The following is a 24,584-nucleotide window of genomic DNA, read 5'->3' as shown; positions in this document are numbered from 1 at the left end:
GAATCATGTTTCAAATGAAAAGAAGATATAAGTTTTACTGAAAAAAGTCTCTCTGGCTCTCACTTCTCTATATTCATACAAAAAATAGTTGAAAACGTCCAAAGCAAGGAGGAAAGCAATTTAGATCAAAATAAACTCTTTTCATTCGTATCAGAAAGTTATTTCTATGCATGATCTACGCATCTTTGTGAAAAGTTTATTTCGAACTCATTTGCTTTCTTCCTTCCTTTGGAAGTATAAAGATGGAAAAGTGAAAGCCAAAAAGTCTTTTTTTCCTAAAATTATTCTCTCCTGAAAATATACACCTTTCAATGTAGGTATACATTTTGATTTTTTCCAAACAACATTGCAATCAATATCTGTTATATAATATATGTAATGCATATATGTAATTTATTATACTCTTGTATAATAACTGAAATGATGTGTATAATGCCGTCTATGGTAATACAATTACTTTTCTTACATCCATCAATCACATCATCATCATCTATATGTTTGTTTCTGGTGGCACTTGCTTCTTATCTAACCTTTCTTCTATAATCTACTCCTCTATAAACTGTATATCATGTGCAATTGATTTTTTGTTCTATATATATATATATATATATATATATATATATGAAAATGGAAATTAATTTGAAATATTTTAGGAATACATCAAGTTGGTTGTTGAATAAATGTTGTTCGTTTTCTCCAAATGAGGTTAATAAACACAACCAAACATGCAACTTTTCTATCATATCTGTTTCACTACCAAGTACTAGAGGTACCTGGTCTCTCTGTCTGTATCCTTTGGTTGATTGAAAAACATAAAAACACACTTTGATATTGAATATTTATTCAAAAATCATCCTAATACAATTACTTCTGGATCTCTTTTCTCATAATTCTGAAAGTCCAACTCTTCAATTAATTCATCGCTTGACCGCCCTTTTCTTCTGTTCTTTCTGAAAGATCTTGACTTTGAGGAAAGCAACGCTTTGGGCCACTTTCTGTAAAGTTCTTCAGCAATTGCTACAGTATCACCTATAAAATACATAGAATTCGAATGTTCATATAATCTACTAGTACTATGTTGCTGTATCGCTACAGCGCCATCTAGTGGCGAGTTGCAGAAAAATTGAAATTGATACTTTAAAAACCTTCTCAATGAAAAATTACTCATCCATTTTTATATATTATCCATTTTTATATATTAGATTCATTAACCATAATAATAATTACAGAATTTTTCACGATAAAATTCATTAAAAGGGACATTTTGCTACACAAACTAATGTCGGTTCAACTGATGAAGCTACCTTGTAGCGAAACGAGTCTTGAATAAAATCAATTGTGAAAATTTTATAATTATTATCATGGATAGTGTAATTTATTTTCATCAAGTAACGGGTTAGTGTATTCGTAATTTGTTTTATTGAAAATGTTGACTATGATAATAATAACGATTATCTAAGGTAAGTTTTTTTATAATAAGTTATATACTTATGATGCACTGATTGGAACCTTTGGTGTAGTAATGAATATTACTGGAGTTTTTTTTCCCAACACCAAATCGTTATTTTTAACACCTCGACACGTGTTTCGATCCCTAAGTGATCATCTTCAAAGAGGAAGATTAAAACTAGAAACTAACTCGAAGCTAACCCTATTTATGCTATATAGATATCCCATACAGGTAAACCATCCAGATGTACCACCCATACAGATATACCAACCTAAATTAATTTTACAATTTTTCCTTATTTATCATTTTACAATATATGTTTTACTGTTAAAGCTGTATATAAAACAATTTTCAGTTATATAAAATTAATTTCACAATATTGCCTATCTAAATTTATTTTTGCAATGTTCCGTATGTAGTAATCAGTAAACCCAACAATATTATTTTAACAAGCTATATAGTATGCTCTTTGGTTTAGGTCCGTCATCGTTATTCATAATATTATTGTGTTTACTTATTTCTACACTCTCATAGGCATCTAGTTGCCTGTTGTTGTTAACTTGTCTAACTAATCTTAATGAACTGAAGTCTATGGAATGGTTTTGCTGCAAAATATGATGGGCTACTGCTGATTTTTCAGGTATTCCATATTTTAAGTGTGCTATGTGTTCCTTATATCTTACTTCAATAGATCTTCTTGTCTGTCCATAATATTTTGCATCGCACTCCTTACATTCAATTTTGTAAATTCCAGACTTTTCCGAATTCTCGACTTTGTCTTTTGGACTTCCCACAAGGCTCTGTAGTGTATGACTTGTTTTAAAAACCACCTTCATACCTAGTTCCTTGAAAATCTTTCCAAAGTTCCTCGTATATTGGTGGTATGGAACTCAGATGTATTTGTCTTGGTTTTTGTCCTTTCTGAAAGTCGAGATTTCGTTCATTCTTAACCTGAACTTCTTCTTCCTTATTATGTCATCTACAATACCCCTCGAGAAAACTGTTAGTGGCTGCTATTTCCTGTATTGTACGTCTTTCTTTTGTGAACCTATCATGTGTTAGAGGGAAAGTCAAAAGACGAACACTAAAAAATTCAACCCAGCACGTTTTTGCTGTCCACAGTAATGTGAACTGTCAAGAAGATGATCATTTGGTGATCGAAACACGTGTCGAGGTGTTAAAAATAACGATTTGGTGTTGAAAAAAAAATTCCAGTAATATTAAAATAGTTATAGCAATAGTTATATAGTGAAAGAAAAAGATAGAATGTAAACAGATGTAATCGAAACCAATATGTCAGAAGAGGATATCAATACATCATTTCTAGAAGCATCAGAAAATAACAACTATAATACCAGCTAACTTGTTAATGAATAAAATTGATTTGGCATTGAATATGTTGAAAAGGTTTATATATTTTTACAGCTAAATACTTTTAAGTACTGAATAAGATTGATGAAGATTGATGAAGATAGATATTCATATACTTTCAAACCCACATATATCCATTTTCCTTCCTTTTTCATCTGAATATTTCATTTGTCAGATTGAGTTCAGTTTTTTCAATCTCTTCAAGTTTGAACTGAACTAATAAAATATACCAGGACTACAAGTAGAAAAAAATCATGATTTCAATGTCAATAATAAAATCATAGTTTTTCATACCTTTAGATGTTTATGTCTCAGATCTTTTCAATAGACAAAAATGTGATCTTCTATCATTCACTTGAATAGCTTCATCATAATTTCAACTTCTAATCCTCGAAAAAGTCAGACTTAAATTTTGAAGTGATTAGTTGAAGAATATACTATTCGCAGTCTTACAATTCTTCAGTTATCCAAATAGAGAATATATTGTAAAGTACCTAATGAATTCTGTTCATCATGTTGAGTTTTGAAAAGTTATAAACAAGTCCATGAAATCGTCAGAATCTATTTCATGTCACGCCTATGGGCACGACAGTTAAGGTGAGGCACTTGATATATGCCTCATTTGTTGATTAAATTATTCTACTGACCTGATTTCGTGATAAATTAGTTTATTTCTCCCAAAGGATACAAAAATTCGTCGAAAATACTAAACATTCGAGAAAACATCATAAGCATTACGTGCTCTAGAGCTTTCATGGTTGATTTTATAGAAGAGAATGCAGTTTTGACAATCGTACAAAAATCATAAATTTACCTGTTGGTTGGATTGGGAATATACTTCTATCGAAAGTGAAAGGTTCTTCTACTTTTTTGAACACTTCCTGTCTGACCAGCGATTCATTGAACTTCGTTTTGGTTTGGAGAGACACGTTCATGTAATTGATGAACAGCTTCCACCGTGGCTGGAAATAGTGAGAAACAACACCTGAAATATTATTTGCCTGAAAAGTTGGAAAGCTAAATCATAATAAAGAGAAATACTCCAATTCTACCAAATTTGACCTCTATCGATTTTTTATTGGGCTCTTTTTTTCCCAAGGAATAACCTTGCCAATCTATATATTATTAGTCTGCACTTTCTTACCTGACCATTGTTTATTGGCGTAGTTAATAATTTCGCCATTTGGACCCCATAGGGAAATTTGGTTCCTTGCATTATATTCATACAGTTGTTCCTCCTGAAACGTATCATCATGTAGTTACTGCACACATGATTGTTGGCAAGTTTGAAGAAGATTGCAATTCAAACCTGTTGGGTTTCCAATGTTGATCAGTTAAACATATTTGAAAACTGATAGCCCTAGATTATTTCAGTTCCACACGATACATAACAGAAAAATCATGTATCCTTTATTTAAAATCATACATTTTAAATAAAGGATTTCAAGTTGATAGATTCGAGCTCTATTTTTTTTCTTTTTCGAGTGATATAAATACTTTATATTTCACACAGGATCATTAGAAGGCTATAGCAATTCAACTAACCTGAGAGTCATTTGCACAAGCTTTAGCTGATGCTAACCAAGGGCCTAACAGGAAAGCTTTATTCGAAGCTAGTATTTTTTCCAAGTCATCAAATATAGTCAACAACTTTGTAGCTTCTCCTCTGAAACATAATTCAATTGATGAAACATTATGACGATGGCTAGAAGGAGAACTACATCATCAACTCATTATACATACTCAAACTGTCGATAGTTCTTTGCTTGAAAAGAGGTTATCAGTTTTTTATAAAAAATGTCTCCATAAATCTGTAAAACTTGTCTTGAAAGATCTACTAGGTCGTGAAGGAATGCAGGACTGTGTGCCAGATCTGTTGCAGAGTTCAAGAAGAGCGCCCATGCGTCAAATACGTAACTATAGTTGTACCATGTCTAGAAATCGAAAAGTACTACGTTTCAACATAATTTGATTTCACGAACTCACCCATATGTTGAGTTTCAGACTGGGAGTGTTTGTTATGGCATAACGGCCCCTCATTTTAATCAAACCACCGTAGTCGTACACAGATTTCTTAAAACAATAATATAATTACTATTTTTGATGTTCTCACTGAATAATCTTACTTGCAATAACTGCCAAGCCTTGGTCATATTCTCATTCAACACTCCATATCTTCTGATAGTGTAGTTTCTAAACCACATATCTAGATCAGCAGGCCCCGTCCTCCATGTTGACTCTGTCATCAGGTCATAAATTACATAGTTTTGATTGATTCCTTCGGGAGTCAAACCGGTGCCAATCATGGTACTGTTTTTAGTATTTCTAGCTTCCACAACTCTCTGAAAAAAATTTTCAAATTAGAGATGTCTCAAAATTAGAACAATATTTGAATTTGCCGCTATTTATGCTGTTAAGAAAAAATATGACAGCTGATAGATTAAATTTGAAAGTATACTAGATAATAACGCGGATTACTTGTCGAACCATATTGAATATGATTACTTCGTTAATTGTGAAGAGGGAAACTAGATCAATTGGTGAAGATGGCTAATAGAAATAATAATTTATTCACCTAAATATGCAGGGTATTTCAAATAAGATGGTCTATTAGTTGTAGCTAAAAAATCAAAACAGGTATTCTTTTTAAATTTTGGTTACTATTGTAAAAGGCTAACTATTGAAAATATTTTTATTTTCGTATTATTCCAACATCTATATGTATCTGTAGTGGAGAGGGTGAGTGTAGGCACACAGCACTTAGGCCACATGTGACCCATTGTACATCTTCCCAAGGATGTCCTCCTAGGTCCATCCTTTCCAGGAAGGTGGACAGGTCTCTGGGAGACATCTCCTTTATATCGGCAGGTGTAGGCCAAGACTCGCCGAACACACACTCTCTTATTGACGATAACTCCGGACATTCGCATAGGACATGCCTAACAGTTTTATCTTCCTGTTTACACATCCTGCATTGAGGTGTGTCCACTAGCCCCATATTGTGGAGGTGTTTCCTTAGTTGACAGTGGCCAGTCAGAAATCCTACTGCCAAGCGTAGATTTTTCCTGGTCATTGCCAGATATTTTCAGCTTCCCAGGCCAGGGTGATCCTGGCAATATTGCATCCTTTGATTTCATCCCATCTCTTTAGGGATCGAGCATGGGTGTGACGTTTTGCTAGTTCCGCAATTGTCGAAGTCATCAGGTCGTAGGTGCCACTGGGTCCTAAAATTCTTAGTCCAGCCGCTTCCTTGGCTAAAGAGTCGGCAATGCGATTACCTTTACTCCTGTCGTGCCTTTTAACCCACCTCAGGATAATGTTATTATCTACCGAGGCTTTGGCTAAATCTTGGTGACATCTATATGTGATATAGCATATCTTTTTCAAATACTACTTCAAAATGTAAATCATTTTTGTGAAGCATGTCCTATACCTATTTCTAACCGTACTTTTTTTACCAAATCAAGATAACATAAAACTTTATTATCGCGTAACTCGAGTGATGAAAACTAAAATTCTGATGTCGCTTCCATGAGGTACGGTGGTTTACATTTCAGAGTAAACATTTTTTCATGTAGGGTGTTTTAAAAATATCTTTCCGTTCTTTTTTTCAATGAATAATAATAACTGATTATTTTCAAATGGAAAATCCTATATATTATCCAGTTTCTGAATACAAATAACCAATGTGATCGAGTTTTATGGGCTATGTCCCATATCTATCTCTGAACGTTTCTGAAATATTAATCGTTTTATAATTTTCTGTGTATGCAAGTATACAATTTAGTGAAAAATCAAATATTCAATGCATCAAATAACAAATAAGAGCTTCACGTTTTGTAATCAACGTGTGATGAAGTATATGAACATTACTTCATACTTGGTGTTAATATATGATCAGAAGTGGATCTGTGGATTTCCGATGGGTCGATTCCTCTGCAGCCACATTCATTCATTTAGTTTCCATTCTATTAACTTTTTTTTTATTTTTCCACAGAAGTGAAAATCTAAGAGGGTAAGATCTGGGGACTGGTGGCCAAATCCAAAGACCAAAACGTCGTATGCAATAAACTTCGAAAATATTATTGAGTTCTCTACTCACATGTACAATGTGCAAGAGCCACATCTAACCGATACCAACAATTCTATGTCTGGGAACCATGGAAATGCAGAAGTAGACACTTTCCTGAAGCACATCAACAACGTAAGTCCTTCCATCAATTTCACAATGGAGAAGGAAGTCCACAACGAATTGCCATTCTTAGACAGGACTGTATCTGAACCAGGAATCCAACCACCCACCATCAATGGACTAGTAGAGGAATCATCAAGACTCAACTAGACCGTTTTCGGGTTCTGTAATACAAAGGAAGGTCTCGAAAAAGAACTAGGCATTATCAAATATGACCTTCAACGGAATGGTTACTCCAAAGTGATGGTGGAACAGGCTTTAGCCAGAAGACAGCAAGACTCCACAAGGAAGAGAAGCCGCCACAACCAGTACTTGTACTTCCCTACTTCAGATAATTGTCGGAAAGGATAAGAATGATTGAGTCCAGAACCTGTTTCAGGTCTGGAAACACTATCCGTAACAGCCTCACGAAAACCAGGCCACCAAACGCGGACTGCGATTCCAACAATTGCATTTACCGGATACCCTGCGAGTGCAGAGAATCATACATCGGTGAAACTAAGAGGCCATTGAAAGTTCGCATTGCCGAGCACAAGAAACACACACAGCGAGGAGAAATCAGCAAATCAGGAATAGCAGAGCATGTTTTGGACTCATCAACATAACATCAAGTGGGCTCAAGCTGAAAACATCCACAAGGAAGAACATTGTTTCAGGAGAAAACTCAAAGAAGCCGCAAATATGTTGTCCAACAACGCATTTAGCCAAGCTAGCGTAGAGATACGCAATATATGGAAATCCTAATTAAGCGGAACACGACCAACTCCCGCCAAACGGTCAGCTTCCGCTAAAACTGATGAAGCGGAGAGAGGAAAGAGGAGATAGGTGAAAGCACTCAAGTGACCAATAAATGGTCAGATATCTAAGGAATACGTCCAGTTATCACCCGAACACGATTGTGGATACTAACAATCGAAACGTCATGAAGTAACTTTATTTGGAATCTTTTGATTTTTAGTTTTCATTTTTTGATTTTCATCTCGTGTTTTTTGGTTGTTGCTGGTATTTTATTTCATTGCAATTTCAGTTTTTTTGCTTTTATATGAAGCAACCTTTTTAATTTTTTAAATTATTCTTACAGGGATTTCAAATCAATTTATATTATATTAGACAATGGAAGTTATTTCGATAATTCTCACGTGAGAATTTTGATTCATCAGACCAAATATATTTTTTCAAAAAGTTTGGATCCTGGTAGTCCTTGTTAGTACCATTTCGCGAAATTCTATACAATTTGATGGATCATCTCTGCGCAGAGCTTGCATCCTGATAAAATTATCTAGGAAAATCCACCACCACATCTTCATAATGACCAGTCACCGGATAAGTTCCATTTTTCATGACATAAACTTATTCGAAGTTGGGATAATTTAGTTTATTTCTTTTGAATTTCCGTTGGATCAATGTCGGTAAATTTGGATATAACTCAGACTATTTGAACATGTTCCTGCTAAGTTCCTTTTTTTGTTTCGTAGGATACGCGACAATCAGTCCAAAGTTAGTTTTTTAAGAACCAACCACTCCAAATAAAATCAGGGAAATTATAAGCAAAACAGCTTCTGAACCCGCTGCTGGGATCGATGAAATTGAGTCTCAAGTCTAGTGCTCTCCTAATTGCTGAACCGTTATCATACTTGATTAACGAGGCATTCATCTCTAGTGTCTTTCCTGATCTCAAAGAATCCAAATGTATTCCAGTATTCACAAATGAAGGCTCTCGTTCAGATATCAATTACCGGGGTATATGCAGTTTTCTACAAGACTGACAGAATACTTAAAACACTCATTCATGATGGAATCAGTGAGAAGGAGAACGGTTTACGCCTATTCTATAAATTAGGTCGAGCTTTTGATACGACATATCATCAGTCACTACTATTGACGGTATTGAAGCTCTAGAGGTGGCTCATAACTATGGCTTCATCATATGTGAATAATAGGCAACAGACTACATTAGTAAATGTGGTCAAATATGTTAAAAGACCAATAACCATAAAATTCCCATAGGGATCAAGGAATCATTATATTCATTAATGATATATCTCATACAAGTACTGCCACTAATCGTACAACATCATGTGCTGATGATACAAATTTTCTCATGTCCAACAACAATCTGGGGAATCTGATTAATAACAGCATTCGTATTGCATTGATAACGTTAAAGCACTGTGTGTAGACAAAACATGAGTTTGTTTTTAATTTACATTTGCATGGAATTCAGTCAGAAGCAAGGAAAGTATGAAATTGATTGCATTGATAATGTTAAAGCACTGTGTGTAGACAAAACATGAGGTTGTTTTTAATTTACATTTGCATGGAATTCAGTCAGAAGCAAGGAAAGTATGAAATTTGTGAATCTAGACATAAAAATGGCATCCTTCATAAACATCTCCCACTTACCTCATTGATGATCTCAGCTGAACCAAACATCCCCAGTGTGCCTCCGAAATCGTGTAGCATGCACCAAATATACGGTTGGCCATAATATTGTTCCAATCTGTCGTACTGTGGAAATTGTTCGGATTGGAGATCCAGAATTATCATCTTGCCCTTGAAAACAAGTTGTAAAACTTAACTCAGAAATATATGTCTGTCAGAAGATATCCAAATCCCATAACATCCACTTATTATTATATCAAAAAATCATAATTTTCTATGTAGTTCAAGCTATTGTTGGCTATGGTCTGCAGGTGTTTATTCCTGACGTTTCGTCTACGATGAGGCAATATGCAACTACAATTCTTCATCCATTGACTCAGCACTTTTGATAATGTCTAAACTGATCATAGATGAAACCAGACATGTTATGATCTCAGAGTAATAAAAAATAAGTAGAGATGCCCTCTGTATATAAACATAACAGATTTGTAGACAACCATGATATCTATCTCTCTCACAGTAAAATGTGGACAAGGGGAGGGAATTGTTCACATAATCCTCTGGACTGGATCCAGGGGCGTGCGGAAAATATGTTAAGAAAATTCTAATGACTATCAACTATTAATTCGATCGAAAATTCTAGGTACGCCCATGCTCCATTTGTTGTTTACCTGTGAAATGTTACATCAACATGCAAGGATTGCGAAAATCCACAAACAATGCAGGTTTTCACCATCTTCAAAATCACTTTTTGCACTACAAATTGATTATATCGTTCAATAAGCACTCAAATCACCAAAATAACTTTCAAAAACGACGAAATATCGGTATTATCTATTTTTGTTAGTTGGAGGACTGTCATAAACATAAACAAAGTAATTTGGCTTCATAAACAAGGACAGAAAGGCATCTCTATTTATATCATTACTCTGAGGTTCTGATGTTTCATTAACATGAGCTTGATGTTATTGATCTCAGCCTGAAAATGGATTGATGGAAGGTACATTCCGGAACCCAATAATGGAAATTCAGACATGCTCTTGATGTGTAGGTTGTTCTAAAAGTTGTTCTTACAAAAATTATCATCAAAAAAACTCATGGAGAAGTAAAAGAATCTGGATGTATTCTTCAAGCAGGTAACAAGTGTATTTCGAGTAGCTCTGTGGAAATGGATCGTACTTGGTTGTCATTACTAAAAAGAGAGGTTGAAAACGTAAATATGGACCTTAACTGAACTGAATTCTCAAAAAACATTTAGTATGTGTGTTCACGTAGAGTGTCGTGTGTGATGTCTGAACATTTCATTCTTTTGACTGTCGAAAAAAATTTGAACTAACAGTTACTGACTAATTGGACTTTTCAGTAGTTTGTATTACGCAGTAACTTTTTGGGGTGACATTTTCAGTTTGTCCTTTACTACACTTCAGCAGATCCTGCTCTATTGATTCAGCTTTTATTTTTTCAGATTGTGTATGGTTATAAACCCATAAATGGATGATTTGGGAATTGAATATTCCAAATCTGGATATTTGTTCACTTAAACACTAATTAGTAGCACCTCCACCACTTTTATGTTAATTAAGCCACTACAACAAAAAACGTGACCTACCATTGGTATACTAGTAACAAAAGCGCGCACTTTGTTAGTATTTTCCCAATATGGACTCGAGTAGAATAGCCAGCCTTGCATGATCCTGAAAAATTATCAATTTTTTTTGTTAACTCACTTTTGGAACGGATGTCAAAAGGGCCCGGACCTTCGGACGAGTCCAAAATAAAATTGAATGTACGAACAACCAGCTTTGCATTACCCTGAGAAAAAAAATTTAAAAGCAAAATATCAAATACCAGTCAGGTATGTTTGTGAAAGTGATGCTCGGAAACAGGAAGCAACTGAAGGTTTGATATCAGGAATTACAGATTGAAAAACAGAAGAGATAAGATTCAGATTAAGAGGTGAAGTAGATATTTACAGAAAATATAAAGAAACATACTGTATCAGTCAATGCGAAATCGACAGGATGGGTTTGCAGTTGTTTTGTTAGTGTGCAGTATATACATCCCTCACCCCAGCCAGGATAGATGTCCTCCTAAATGACGCTTCATTAAAAAGTGTGTATTCCGTGCCGAGAGGATGTATAACTCTAATCCCACTAATCACTCATGGCCCAAGAAGTAAACAAAATCCCGGACCTGTCTACAGATGAGATGGATGTACACTAAAAGGCCACCACTGTCCTCGCTATAATAAAAGATCAAGAAAATGAGCACCTCAGTTTTTTGAGCTGAGTTCACAGAGACAAGATAGAGATGGATCAAACGACCCCAACTGTGACATTGGATCGAGAGCAGGAGTTCGTCTATTCTCCAACTCTTGAACAAATCTAGGAGACTAGGCGGTGTAACTAGGAAGCGACTCATCACCTCGTGTAGAGCAAGATATTATATGAATCTGCCTTTAACAAAGTTTTGAGCAGCAAAAGCAGAATATGCATCGGGAGAGAAAATGAAAAAAATATCCCCCAAGATCGAGAACAGGAGCTTCTTATTTCTCTAAATCTTTTACAAACCAAAGATTAGGTCAAGCAGCCAGGAAGCGATTTGCCGCCTCCTCAAGAGCAGGATATTTCAGGAATATGCTTTTCACCAAACTCTTGAGCAGCAGCAGAAGCAGAATTTTCATTGGGAGAGAAAATAATCTACCTCTGAGCAGGTCCTATAGATATTCTGAGGAGATGAAAGATATAGAGGAGGTGGACGTTGAATTACAATCCCAACTATCCTTCTTGTGATAAAGTATAAAGAGAAAACACCTCAGTTCTCCAGTATATAAGCTGAGTTCACAAGGATGTGGAGGTTGATTTAACGACACCAACTGACTTTCCTGTGTAAAATCGGATCAAGAGCGGCAGCTTTTCAGTTACTCCTTTTAAATGAGCCTAGGAAGTTCTCACTGAAATGAGAAAAATGTACCATGGAGAGTATTATTTTTGAATACTAAATTCAGGCCCTGGAAGCAGAGCACGTAATCTGTGCCTGATCAGGGTGTAGTTCCGTAATTATTTAAAGCCTATTCCTGTTTTATCGACATAGTTTTGTTTTTTTAGATGGCCCCTCCATGAAGTCCAGATGATACAATGGTTGAAAATAACAACAAATTCAACTGAGAAGCTGAAATGTCACAGTTTGTTAAACGTGTGAGAGTTTTTGGGGTTTCGCCGTTCAAATTTAAAATATCTGATCATTATCAAGGTGTCAAATCTATTTTCTGGATTTTTATACCACATTACATTACATTATCAAAAACGATGAGACAACAGAAGAAGTGTTCTGGTTGTCCTCAGAGCAGATACTATATAACTATAACTTATTTCTGTATTTCTGAATTTCTACTGCTTTTCTATATTGTCTGGGATAGAACAGGTTTAGGTCTCTTCAAAAACGAAAAAGTCGGTACCTTCTTTGAGTACATGTTACATTGCTTGCTCTCAGACAACCGAGTGTAACTGCTGCTGGGACAACCGATAAATCATCAGAAGCGGAATATACACTTGGAGAAGGTACCAATTTATCGCGTTGGACAGTTATTTTCTCTATAGAACTATGCAAGACTATATAAGAAAGCAATAGAAATTCAGAAGAAATAAAAAACTATTTCAATAGGGAAGAGGTAATCAACTTCAATAAAATCTGGCTACCTGCACTTCATTGCTCTCGTATTAGGTAAATCAACCAATAGGAATGAAGCCATATCTATTACCAATGAAATTTATAGAACTCAACAAATTCATTACTTTATGCTATGATGACAACCAAAACACTTAGTATGTTGCCTCATCGCCTCTGATAATACCTATCGCAATCGTAGGCAAAACGCCAGGCATAAAACCTCCAGTAAACCTGAAAAATAGCTTTGGCACAGTTATCTCCTGTCTGCTTTTATCAATGTCAAGTGTTTTGTGTATCTCAACACTACCTTACCAAATGGCTTCTGGATCAACTTCTATCATAGCAGAATATATACTCTTGCCAACATTTGCCAGATACGTCAGATCAGAAGTGGAGGGATCCACCTCATTGAAGCTATCGCAGTTGTAAACATGATCTGTTCCGAATTCAGCCGTTTGCTGAAAAATCAAAATGAGAAACGAAAATGTTTGCATTGTTATTGAGATACCTCTTTTAAAAACATCTTTCCTATAGTTTTGAACATGGGCTCGGTGGGCTCCAAGAAGTTGGGACAGCAATAGGTGTCATTGAATTGATTCCATTTTTCCATCTGAGTTACATTGACGTTGGGGTAGACTCTAGAGAAAACATACTGGAAAGTACTTTTTTACCAATTTGTATTTCATACCTCTTGAAAGCCCTCGGTAGATGTCCTGCAAAAGCTGGCAGAACTGGAATAATACCCAGATTTCTCATTTTCTCCAAGATTTTTTTCTGCAACCAGATGGATCTATCATGCCAAGCTTTGGATAGTGGTCCAGCCCAACCTCGAATGTTTCCCATTCTCAACCTTCAAAAAACGAGTTAGTGATTTCAGAAAATTCTTGACTGCTAAAGAGATATCTAATATTTCTCTCAGCTCAACTGCTAAGAGTACCAGAAATTCATACTAGACCCGTCTTATTTATTTCAGTATTCACCATGATAAAAACGCTGGTCCCGTGAAATGTTCATCAATATCTTGCTGAGTTAGATTGAGTTTTTTATATACTCTTTCCCAAATTGCTTCTTGGCCGTTGAAGGCGAGAACCAGGTTGAAAGAATTCAAAGCCATCCAGTCAATGTGTGTCTCCCATTGTTTCCAGTTCCACCAAACAAAACTGTAGCTTGTGGTGCAGACGTTTTGATAATAACGGAATCTGAAAATTGAGATGCCTTTTTCACAATGAGTGATGGTTATATTATGAATAATTCAAACGTGTTGGTGGCTGTGGAATGATTTATTGTTATAAAAGTTATACTCTTTTGAAGACATTTTTATGGAAGAGTCAGTGTTCCTTGCTTTCCTTTCTTCCCAATCTGAAAACAAAGCTTGATTTCATGCATGGTTTCCATTGATTTCAATGGAAAGTTTGCTGAAGGGAAAATTGGAAAGTTTGTCAAATGAAATATATCTATTTTTTTCTGAGGTGTTTTTTAGAAGTGAAAATTTTTGATTTTGAGAATGGAAAGCGATTACTTTTCCAAACAATAACCATCTATAGCTTAGCATATACACTTATTTTCATTTTCGAAAGAATATTCAAACAATATCTAAAAACAGTAATATATTTTCCAAGTTGGGAATAAATACAAATTTCTCATCTTTGTAGACTCTTATGAATATATCGACTCTCACCTATCATTCAAGGTGATTGTGATATTGACTGCAGGAAGGACTTCGGGGAGATTCAGTTGAGATGTTTCCCAAGATATATGAGCATTACAGTAATATTTCAGATAATGGTGGAAACCTGTAGTAGCAGCCACTCCAGTTGTTCCTTTGATTTTGATTTTTCCGTTCAATTTCCTGACCTATAAAAGTCTTTTCTTGAAAAATATCAAAAGCCTATTATTCTTTAAACGACATTTTTTGTGGAGGACTCAATATGTTATACTGATTTTTTGGGTTTATAACCTTCCACAGTTTGAAAAACATGAAAGATAAATCAGTAGAGAATCCGCTGAAGTGTAGTAAAAGGGCAAACTGAAAAGTTCATCCCGAAAAGTTACTACGTAATATAAACTACTGAAGAGTTCAGTTAGTCATAAATTTTTCCTACAAATTTAAAATAAAAATCAATTGAAAATATTAAATATTGATACTTAGCTTTCGGAAAACAATTCTCTTTCGTTTTCAAAACATGTATTCCCTAGGAAAATCTCGCCTCAAATTGTGATATTTCTAATTTCTTTCGACACAAGTCAAAAAATGGAATGTACAGATGTCACACGCGATAGTCTACTTGAACACACATTTCTATAGTTTGCCACAAATGCACAAACAAAATTGTCCTCTGAGACCAATTATCAGTTCAATCAGTTCTGCGTGTCAAAAACTTGCAAAATATCTTCTCCAAATATTGAAACTTTTGTCTGGAAATAGAAACAGTTACATAAAGAATACTTCCGATTTCTTTAAACTCGGAACGGATATCTCGTGGTGAGTTTCGATGTTGTGAGTTTGTTCACCAATGATCCGGTTGATAAAACCCTAAGAATCATAAGAACTTAATTAGAAAATGATGTCAATCTCAAAAATAGAACGAAAGTGAATGTAGAAGCTATTTTGGAGATTCTAAAATTATGTACCGATAAAACTTTTTTCCAGTTCAAGGGGGATTCTTATCAACAAGAATTTGGAATTACAATGGGTTCACTCTTGTCACCGATTCTGAGTGACATTTTTGTGGAGCAAAGATATGGTGGAGATATGTTGATGATGTGTTCGTTATTTGGGATCATAACTCAGACGATATCAACGTTTTCTGGAAGTATTTGAACTCAAGAGAACCCACGATGAAATTTTGAAAGGGAAGTTCATAAACAACTTACTTTTCTTGATGTTGTGATAAAAAAATAGATGAATTCTCAATACAAGTGTGTATCGAAAGAAAACTCATACCAACTCCACGATGAAACTAATCACCACGCTAGCGTCAAAGAGGGTATAGTTATATTCAGTTCATAATATGAAAGAGGAAATAACTATCATTAAGACAGTTTTGGAGCAAAACGAAGCAGTTTGTTGAAAGAGCTTTCAATGAAGTTGGTGAAAGCACATACCACACAAGTAACATCAACAACAAAATAGTAAACAAAATTTTTTCAAAAATATTGAATTTCTCTGTTTGTTTGAAACAATTTAATAAACAAATTACGTAAAAAATTCATATCCTATTTTAATAACTGCCATTGTTTAATGTGAAAGCAGACATAGCTAAATATCAATTGAAAAAAAAAATTATCAACAATTTTTAGATATTTCATTCTGCAATAGTTATAAAAAATCATAGGTAATTAACAAATTAATAAATTTTTATGAACTTTTATCGCAGGATCGTATGAAGTATATACAGTGCTTTTCAGATATCCACCTTTAATAACTTTTGTAACACTGGTATTTAGGAAAAATCCAAAAACACGTCAATTTATGTTGGAAGGGGCAAGCATTATGGCTTATTTAAACTTACTGGAAAAGACACCCCCTCACCCCTAGCATCATCCCTTTTTTTTAAATTATTTCTCATATTTTTTATGTAAAATTTGGATACTCCTCTTTGAGCTGATTTCAAAAATGTATAATACTTGTAGGTTAAAGTGGTTAGTTTATGAGATAAACAATTTTTCTTTTAATATCACAAATTTTACTTATTTTTTACTTTCACCTTATTTGCCTGTAATAAAATGGGTTGTACAACAGTTCAAACTCTTTAATCTTTTTAACTGTGCTATTTATTATGAGGTTACAATAAGTGTTCAAAATGAGTACCATTCACTTCCATACAATGGTATAATCTATTTTGAAATGCCTCTCTGACATTGCTTAATACGGCTGTATTTAATTCTATCCTCTCTCGTAAATCATCCAGAGATTCTGGTTGGGTAGCATAAACTTTTGTTTTTAAATACCCCCAGAAAAAGAAGTCTAGGAGTGTTAAATCCGGTGACCTAGGTGGCCACACTATCATCTGCGCTCTTCTACCTATCCAACGAGCGGGGAATGTTTCGTTTAAAAATTGTCGGACATGCATAGCATAGTGTGGGGGAGCTCCGTCTTGTTGAAATACCAGTAAATCTTCGGAAAGGTTATCATCATTTTCTATTATTGTTGTAATACGTGGGTCAACCCCTTCCCTGAGTAACTCAAGATATGATTCACTATTTAAATTTCCGTTGATGAAGAAAGGTTCGACAATGTGGTCACCTAGGATACCACACCAAACGTTTAACTTTTGGGGATGTTGTGTATGAAATTCACGCATAATATGTGGATCACTTTCAGCCCAATATCTCCAATTATGCCTATTTACTAAGCCATTTAATGAAAATGAGCATTCATCAGAAAAGCAAATATTGTTTAACAATTGTGGATTGTTATTGATAAATTGCGTCATTGATTCGCAAAACTCTAGACGACGATCAAAATCATCTTCATTCAACTCGCGCACCAACTTAACGTTGTATGGGTGGTACTTGAATTTATGTAGAACTCGCTCTACTTATTGTTGACAACGATTGGGGTTGTTGAGCCTCTAAGCTGACTTGACCTAAAATTGCCACTTGGATTGCTTGGTTATTTACGAGTCCCTCTCGCTTATGCACTTTATTGCAAACAGACCCTGTTGTGGTAAATTTCTCCATCAGTTGAATTACATACTTATGAGTTGCATGTCTTCCGTCATGTAATTCGTTAAATATTCTAGCAGCAGCTCTTGCACAATTATTATTTTGGTAGTATAAACCTACAATTTCAATTCTTTCTTGCAAAGAGTAAACCATTTCAGCGAAACAAAATAAATAATTTATCAAAGTACACTATCAATAGTGACTACAAATTCTAGTTGACAATGTCAAACTTTAATAAAAAATAGGAGTTTTTTGTTGTTTGGATTTTTGAACTAGAATAAATAGCACAGTTGAACAGATTAAAGAGTTTAAGAGTTTGACCTGTTGTACAACCCATTTAAGTACAGGCAAATAAGGTGAAAGTAAAAAATAAGTAAAATTTGTGCTATTAAAAGAAAAATTGTTTATCTCATAAACTAACCACTTTAACCTACAAGTATTATACATTTTTGAAATCAGCTCAAAGAGCAGTATCCAAATTTTACATAAAAAATATGAGAAATAATTAAAAAAAAGGGACGATGCTAGGGGTGAGGGGGTGGCTTTTCCAGTAAGTTTAAATGAGCCATAATGCTTGCCCCTTGCCCCTTCCCTACATAAATTGACGTATTTTTGGATTTTGCCTAAATACCAGTATTACAAAAGTTATTAAAGGTGGATACTTTTATCTGAAAAGCACTGTATATCAAAAGTGCTGCACGAAGTTTAAAATTTATAGGCCAATGATTTATACCTTTTATCCCATTATTTATGCCAACGGAGATTTGGAAAAAATTTGTTAGTTAACAATTGAATAATTTCTTGAAAAATGGTGATAAAACTTTTTTCTACGGGACTCAATTCATTCAGGTGTTAAGAAAATACTAGATTTTTTTCAAATTTTTAAAATGACATTTTATGTTATAAAAAAATTATTTCTTTTGATAAACTCTCTTTAGCGGTAGCGCGCTCATGCCGTAACAGCCGCGCGGATACCTCTTTTCAATTCCAAATCAAAATTATAAATAATGGAGATAGAGTTTCGGGAGTCGGGAATTTTTTATCGAAAATTTCCTCCTCTTTAACGAAATTTTTTTAAAATTGCTTGAATAGTAATATTTTTTGAGTTATTAACGAAAAAATAAATACCATTTTTTTAAATCTTATTTTGTTAATGAAAATTGCAATTTTTTACTTGCACCAAAATCCTTCAAAAACATTTTTGTAGAGGTGATTCCGAATCGAATGAGCTATCGCTCACATTTCGCTCTATTTTTCATGTTTTTGAACTTGTTGATTAGACTTACAGTTTGAGGTGAGATTTTCATAGTGAATTGAGGTTTTGAAAACGGAAAAGTATTGTTTTTCGAAACTTCAACCAGTTAAGAAAGCTGAGTATCAATAATTGATACTTTCAATTGATTTTTGTTTTCAATTTGTAGGCAAAATTCATGAATACATGTTACTGACTAATTGTACTCTCTAGTAGTTTATATTACGCAGTAACTTTCCGGGGTGAACTTTTCAGTTTGCCCTTTTACTACACTTCAGCAGATTCTCTATTGATTTATCTTTCGTTTTTTCAGATTGTGGAAGATTATAAACCCAAAAATTCAGTATAAAATATCAGAAGAATGATTCGATATGTAATATACTGATTTTTCAATCATTGTTAACTTATTTCTTGTGGCAAGTTAGTTGAAAGAGAGGATTTATAATGTTATTAAAGTTGGTCTCTATATGAGAGTTTTGAAACAGTATTGTGAACAGTCAAGAAGAGATAGATTTCACGATGTGTTGGCTAGGAAAGACCACCTGGATATATTTTTCATACTGTTCTATTTTCAATTATCACTGAAATTCAAATTGTTGAATTCACTATCAGAATTTATGTTAAAAACTGGTTATTTCATTTTCATAGATCAACGACAACAAGTAGATCAGTACACGAAATAGTTTTTCCAGTTTAAATAATAAAACGTTTCATTTTTCATTGCATTATTTGTATTTTGTCAGGTGACTGATTTCAATATTCACATGGAATTTTGATTATCAGTTTTCAAATCGATCATTGTTTCAGAAATGTTCAGAAATACTATTACCAAAATAACTACTACTCCTTCAGAAAAAATTACCACAAGTTTCATATATTCATTTCCGATACGAAATCTTCAATTTATTGAAACCCCTAAAGTAGCTCTTTGAATTAGTCATATATTGATATCATTTTTTTATACATGAACTTCAGTTTATTTCAACTATGAATACTTTGTCGCTGTTAATTTTCTTGAAATCACTACATAAACAGATTTATACAGTGCATTTCTTTAATGTCCCCCCCCCCTTTTTTTGAACGGGTCAACTCAAAAAATTGAAATTTGGGATAATGAAATTAATGCATGAATACTTTATTTTGAGGTGAAATTAACAGATAAAACTCACAAGATGGCTGATATACTACTGGGCGCCATCTAGGAAAAAAATTAAATGGAAAGGAGGGTCTTTTGACACATCATTTTGAAGCTCCTGACAAATACTTCACAACCCTAGAATATGAAGTCAATATTTTCACTTACTACAAGATGAAGGAACATTCAATAATTTTCTGAAGATAAACTCATTAATATCGATATTTCTAAAAATATTCTTTTTTATCTACCATATGGCAATTCCAACAAACCGATAAGGTTTGTTAAGTTATTTTTTGTTCATAAAAACGACAAGAAATTTCAGTACGACAATGAACATTATTGTTCAGTAAGAATATTCTCATTTAGTTTTCGGTTTTACTAGTAGAATCTCTAAAATGGTCAATTCTCGTCCACTGGAAGAAAAAATTGAAGCAATTCGAAGTAATATTTGAATATGCTGGAAATTTCTGTTGACCCTCTCATTCACTGAAATCGTCGAAGCGAATCCTAATGAATTCGATATGGATATTGTATTCTAAGAAGATGAGGCACCACCACATTACTCCAGACAAGTAAGAAACTCTTTGGATACTACTTTTTCTGGTCGTTGGATTGGCCGTCGAGGTTCTACAGAATGGCCAGCCCGCTCGCCAGATTTGAAACCTTTGGACTTTTTCATGGGGTTATTTGAAGCAAAAGGTGAACGAAACTGAACCTGCTTCAATATTGGATATACGGCAGAGAATAATAAATATTTGTAGATATATTGACGTTACTGTGTTCGAAAATGTTCGGCGTGAAATATCGGATAGGCTGTTCATATATGTCAAAAAGTTCAAGGCAACCATTTCGAGCATCTTCTGAACTAACATTAAGCTTATTACACATATTATGTAGTTAAATGTAAATGTATTCAGGCAATTATTAAAAGTTCCGCCATTTTGTGAAGCATTTGTCAGGAGCTCCAAAAAGATGTGTCACAAGACCCCCCTTTCTATTTAATTTTTTTTCCAGATGGCGCTCAGTCGTCCAGTTTCGTCTGTCAATTTCACTTCAAAATAAAATATTCCTCCATTAATTTCATTATTACAAATTTCAATTTTTTGAGTTGACTCGTTCAAAAAATAAAAGGGGAGGGACATTAAAAAATGCACTGTATACTCATTTCTTTTGGGATGAAAATGAATGAAAAGAGTCATGATAAACGCGTACGGGTTACCGTTAGAGAGTCGATCAGACTCGCTCACTTCGAACCTAACCTTAAAAAGAAACGGTTTGTCAATATTTCTCACAGAAATATTCTGAAAAAAAAGTACATACCTCAAATGTATCTTTGCCAATTGGCCCCAACTTGGGATCGACCTCAATGAAAAATTCATCAGCCCGCCCTGGAATAGTTCTTCTGATTACTTCGTAGGCAGATTTTGCCTGCACTTCTGGACTGGTTTGGGGTTTGATATGTCCCAGTGTATCATGAAATGCTTAAAGATAGTAGTAAAATATAATTGAAACATAACTTGGATGTACTTTTTATAATAAAATTAAAAAGGTACGACATAACTAGTTCAAAAAACATCCCCTAGTAGTGCAAACTTGGTTCAATACGATTAGATTCAAAGTTTAAACTCAAAATAGAGGGTGTTTAGTAATTGAATGAAACCGTGTTAGAAATCATACGTTAAAAGGTAAGACCTCGTTAGTCCTTATCTCGCACAAGTTTCTCAACTTCTGAGAGTTGTCGTTCGTATGGGGGTGACGGCTGATTAACGGAAAAACAGATTTTAAACAGATAGATGTTTGAATCTAAACTTTGACTACCTATGGTTGAAGAAAATTTATAAAGATTGTCAATTTCTTCAAAAACTTACATGCTCAATAATTGAGCAAACAATTTTTCAGAGGAATGCCATGAATTTCTTCGCCCACCACGGTAGGGGGAAGAAATTCAGAAATGTAAGCAACAGTGCTGTGATATAATTTATTTTTAAGTAACTGATTCTACTCAAAAGAACAAGAAGTGACACTTCAATTTGACCTACTAACTAATCAAAAATCTTAAGAAGAAAACAGGAACTCGAAGTAGGTATTGAAATTTGTGAAAACTGCATTAAAAAATTTCATGCGAACATACTGTAAAAAATTAGGTGGATGTTCTAATTTCGCGGTCTGATTTTTTAATTTTTTTTTTATGTTGGTGAGACGCATGAAAGTCGGCATACCGACTGGCTCATGCCTCGGCTCGGGAAGTTTGGACATGAAACATGTGACTGCTAAGTTCGTTCCAAAATTGCTGAACTTTTACTAAAAAATCAACGCATGAGCATCGCTCAGGAATTATTGAATGACGTCATCGGCGATCCTGATTAAAAGGGTTACAACTGGTGACGAACCATGGGTATATGGTTATGACATGGAAACCAAAGTCCAATAATTCCAATGGAAGAGCTCAGGTGAGCAAAGATAAAAAAATACGCCATGGAGAGTTCTTGCCACATAGTCAATAAGGAACATTACCTTGAAGTTATGCGCGGCTTGCGAGAAGCGATACGAAGAAAACGATCGGTATTGTGGAAAAATAATTCATAGCTTTTGCATCACGATAATACACCTGCTCAGTAGCAATTGTCCGTAATTTTTTCACGAAAACAACACCGTTATCATGCCTCAGCCAACGTATTCACCAGATTTGCCCCCATGCGACTTTTTCCTGTTCCCAAGATTGAATAGACCGATAGAAGGATGGCGTTTTTGCGACGATTGAGCAGATAAAAACCGAATCACTGAGAGAGCTCTAGGACATACCAAAAAGTGCATATATCAGAACTATTTCATCTGAGGAGGAGTACTTTGAAGGGTAAAAAATAGAAATTGATAAATGAATAACTATTTCTTTATGAAAATTGAAATTCACCTTATTTTTTGAACAGACAGCGTATTAAAGTTCAAAATTCCTGAATTTTCTTCCTTGAGAATAAAAAAAAATATAGAGGTCTATGAAATTTTATAAAAACGATTGAAAAAATTCATGCATACCACTACTAATTACTACTAATTGGGATGGAAAATTTCTAAAAATTTTCCATCCCAAACAATTTTTTATTCTTTATTTCATTATACTGCTTGTAATACCATGTGATATTTTTTTATTTCGCACATTTTATATTAGCTTCACGTGTATGTATGTATGTTTGTTTGTTTGTAACTCTCAAACTCGGGATCTATATTTGACAGAATCATCGACATTATTGCTTGATCTATTCTCGGGCAGATGGCGCTGTACGTAAGCTCCTTGATATATCGACATTATTGCTTGATCTATTTGCGGGCAAATGGCGCTGTATGTAACCTTCTGGATATAATTTTAACTCATTTTACATGTATTTCTTCATTTGAAAAAAGTATTTTTTTTATTAACACGCGCGCTTGCTGCCTTATTTGTAACCCTCCTTTGCGCGCTTGCTGCCTTCGGCTTGGTAGCTGATTTTCAGGCTCCCTCTCCGGAATCGGAAAAAATCAATGGTCATTTTTCTAAACAATATACGGTTGATTGATCCTAAAGTTTAGATAAAATGAATATAGTTTAAAAAGACTAATAAACACGCTTTTACAGCAAACGAAACTAAAAAATGGAAAATAAATATAGTTTGAGAAACTAAAAAACACGCTTTTGAAGAACATCGAACTGAAAAGTAAAAAAAAAAATTTAACAAGCCTAAAACAATAACGAACGAAAAATACTATTATTATTGGGCGCTTTGTACCATATTTTTTGTTTATCTAGCGCCCGTCGCTTTTTTCACAATAATACTAGTATTTTTCGTTCGTTATTGTTTTAACCTTATTTAAAAGCGATGTTCTTTGAAAGCGTGTTTTTTAGTTTTTTAAACTATATTTATTTATGGTTGAATGTATGTACACTCACCAAAATCTATGTTTCAGCAATTGGTGCTCTTTATATTTATTCATTCGCCATTTATCGGTTTGTTTATTATCGGTTGATTATTTTTTTGAATATGAATATATTAATATTCATACACAGATAACTACAAACATCTCAACTCAAATAAAAGCACTATTTTAAAAATTCATATTTTCCAGCCCAAAAATACTTTTAATAACTATTTGATTTATTGAAATGAAATCGTTCATAATAATATCAAATCAACTGATAAACGATATTAGGAAAAGAATTATGATATTTATAATTTGATAAGATCCTTTAACTTACCATCACTGTCCACATGACAGGCTAAACAAAACAAAAATACACAAACACTGGTTATATTCATTCTTTGAAACTGATTTCATTCAATTGGACTGACGTTGTCTTTCATTCAGACGATGAACAAAACGGGCAGGTTGGGATGAACTTTGGCTTCTTAGGTCACTTTTGATATGTTGGAGTGGAATGTAATTTACACTTGAGCATCCCGAATTGATAACCGACTATCTGGGATTTGTC

At 34.1% G+C, this 24,584-nt stretch overlaps 1 protein-coding gene across 3 annotated transcripts; it reads right to left on the bottom strand.

Moving 5' to 3' along the window:
* Window positions 1-824: 824 nt before the first annotated feature.
* Window positions 825-24,584, bottom strand: Naglu (N-acetyl-alpha-glucosaminidase). Of its 3 annotated transcripts, none has more exons than XM_074169866.1 (16): window positions 24,351-24,582; window positions 21,443-21,603; window positions 14,743-14,918; window positions 14,045-14,263; window positions 13,753-13,914; window positions 13,573-13,702; window positions 13,377-13,522; window positions 11,123-11,207; window positions 9,417-9,566; window positions 4,948-5,163; window positions 4,808-4,894; window positions 4,565-4,755; window positions 4,367-4,487; window positions 3,966-4,059; window positions 3,636-3,806; window positions 825-1,029 (listed from the first exon to the last, which is right to left on the bottom strand). In XM_074169866.1, the coding sequence occupies exons 1-16, from the start codon at window positions 24,409-24,411 to the stop codon at window positions 851-853; spliced, it is 2,349 nt and encodes a 782-aa protein (XP_074025967.1). In that variant the 5' UTR covers window positions 24,412-24,582; the 3' UTR covers window positions 825-850. The 3 variants fall into 3 exon arrangements, with proteins under 3 accessions (XP_074025967.1, XP_074025966.1, XP_074025968.1); XM_074169865.1 differs by lacking the exon at window positions 11,123-11,207 and adding an exon at window positions 11,005-11,089 and having other exon boundaries at window positions 24,351-24,581; XM_074169867.1 differs by lacking the exons at window positions 825-1,029; window positions 3,636-3,806; window positions 11,123-11,207 and adding an exon at window positions 11,005-11,089 and having other exon boundaries at window positions 3,993-4,130; window positions 24,351-24,584.

Source organism: Leptinotarsa decemlineata, unplaced genomic scaffold, assembly GCF_025532065.1.
Source record: "Leptinotarsa decemlineata unplaced genomic scaffold, Ldec_3_MD MMD2_P_RNA_scaffold_6, whole genome shotgun sequence".
In the NCBI taxonomy this organism is placed as follows: domain Eukaryota; kingdom Metazoa; phylum Arthropoda; class Insecta; order Coleoptera; family Chrysomelidae; genus Leptinotarsa; species Leptinotarsa decemlineata.
This window is presented reverse-complemented; position numbering and strand designations above follow the sequence as displayed.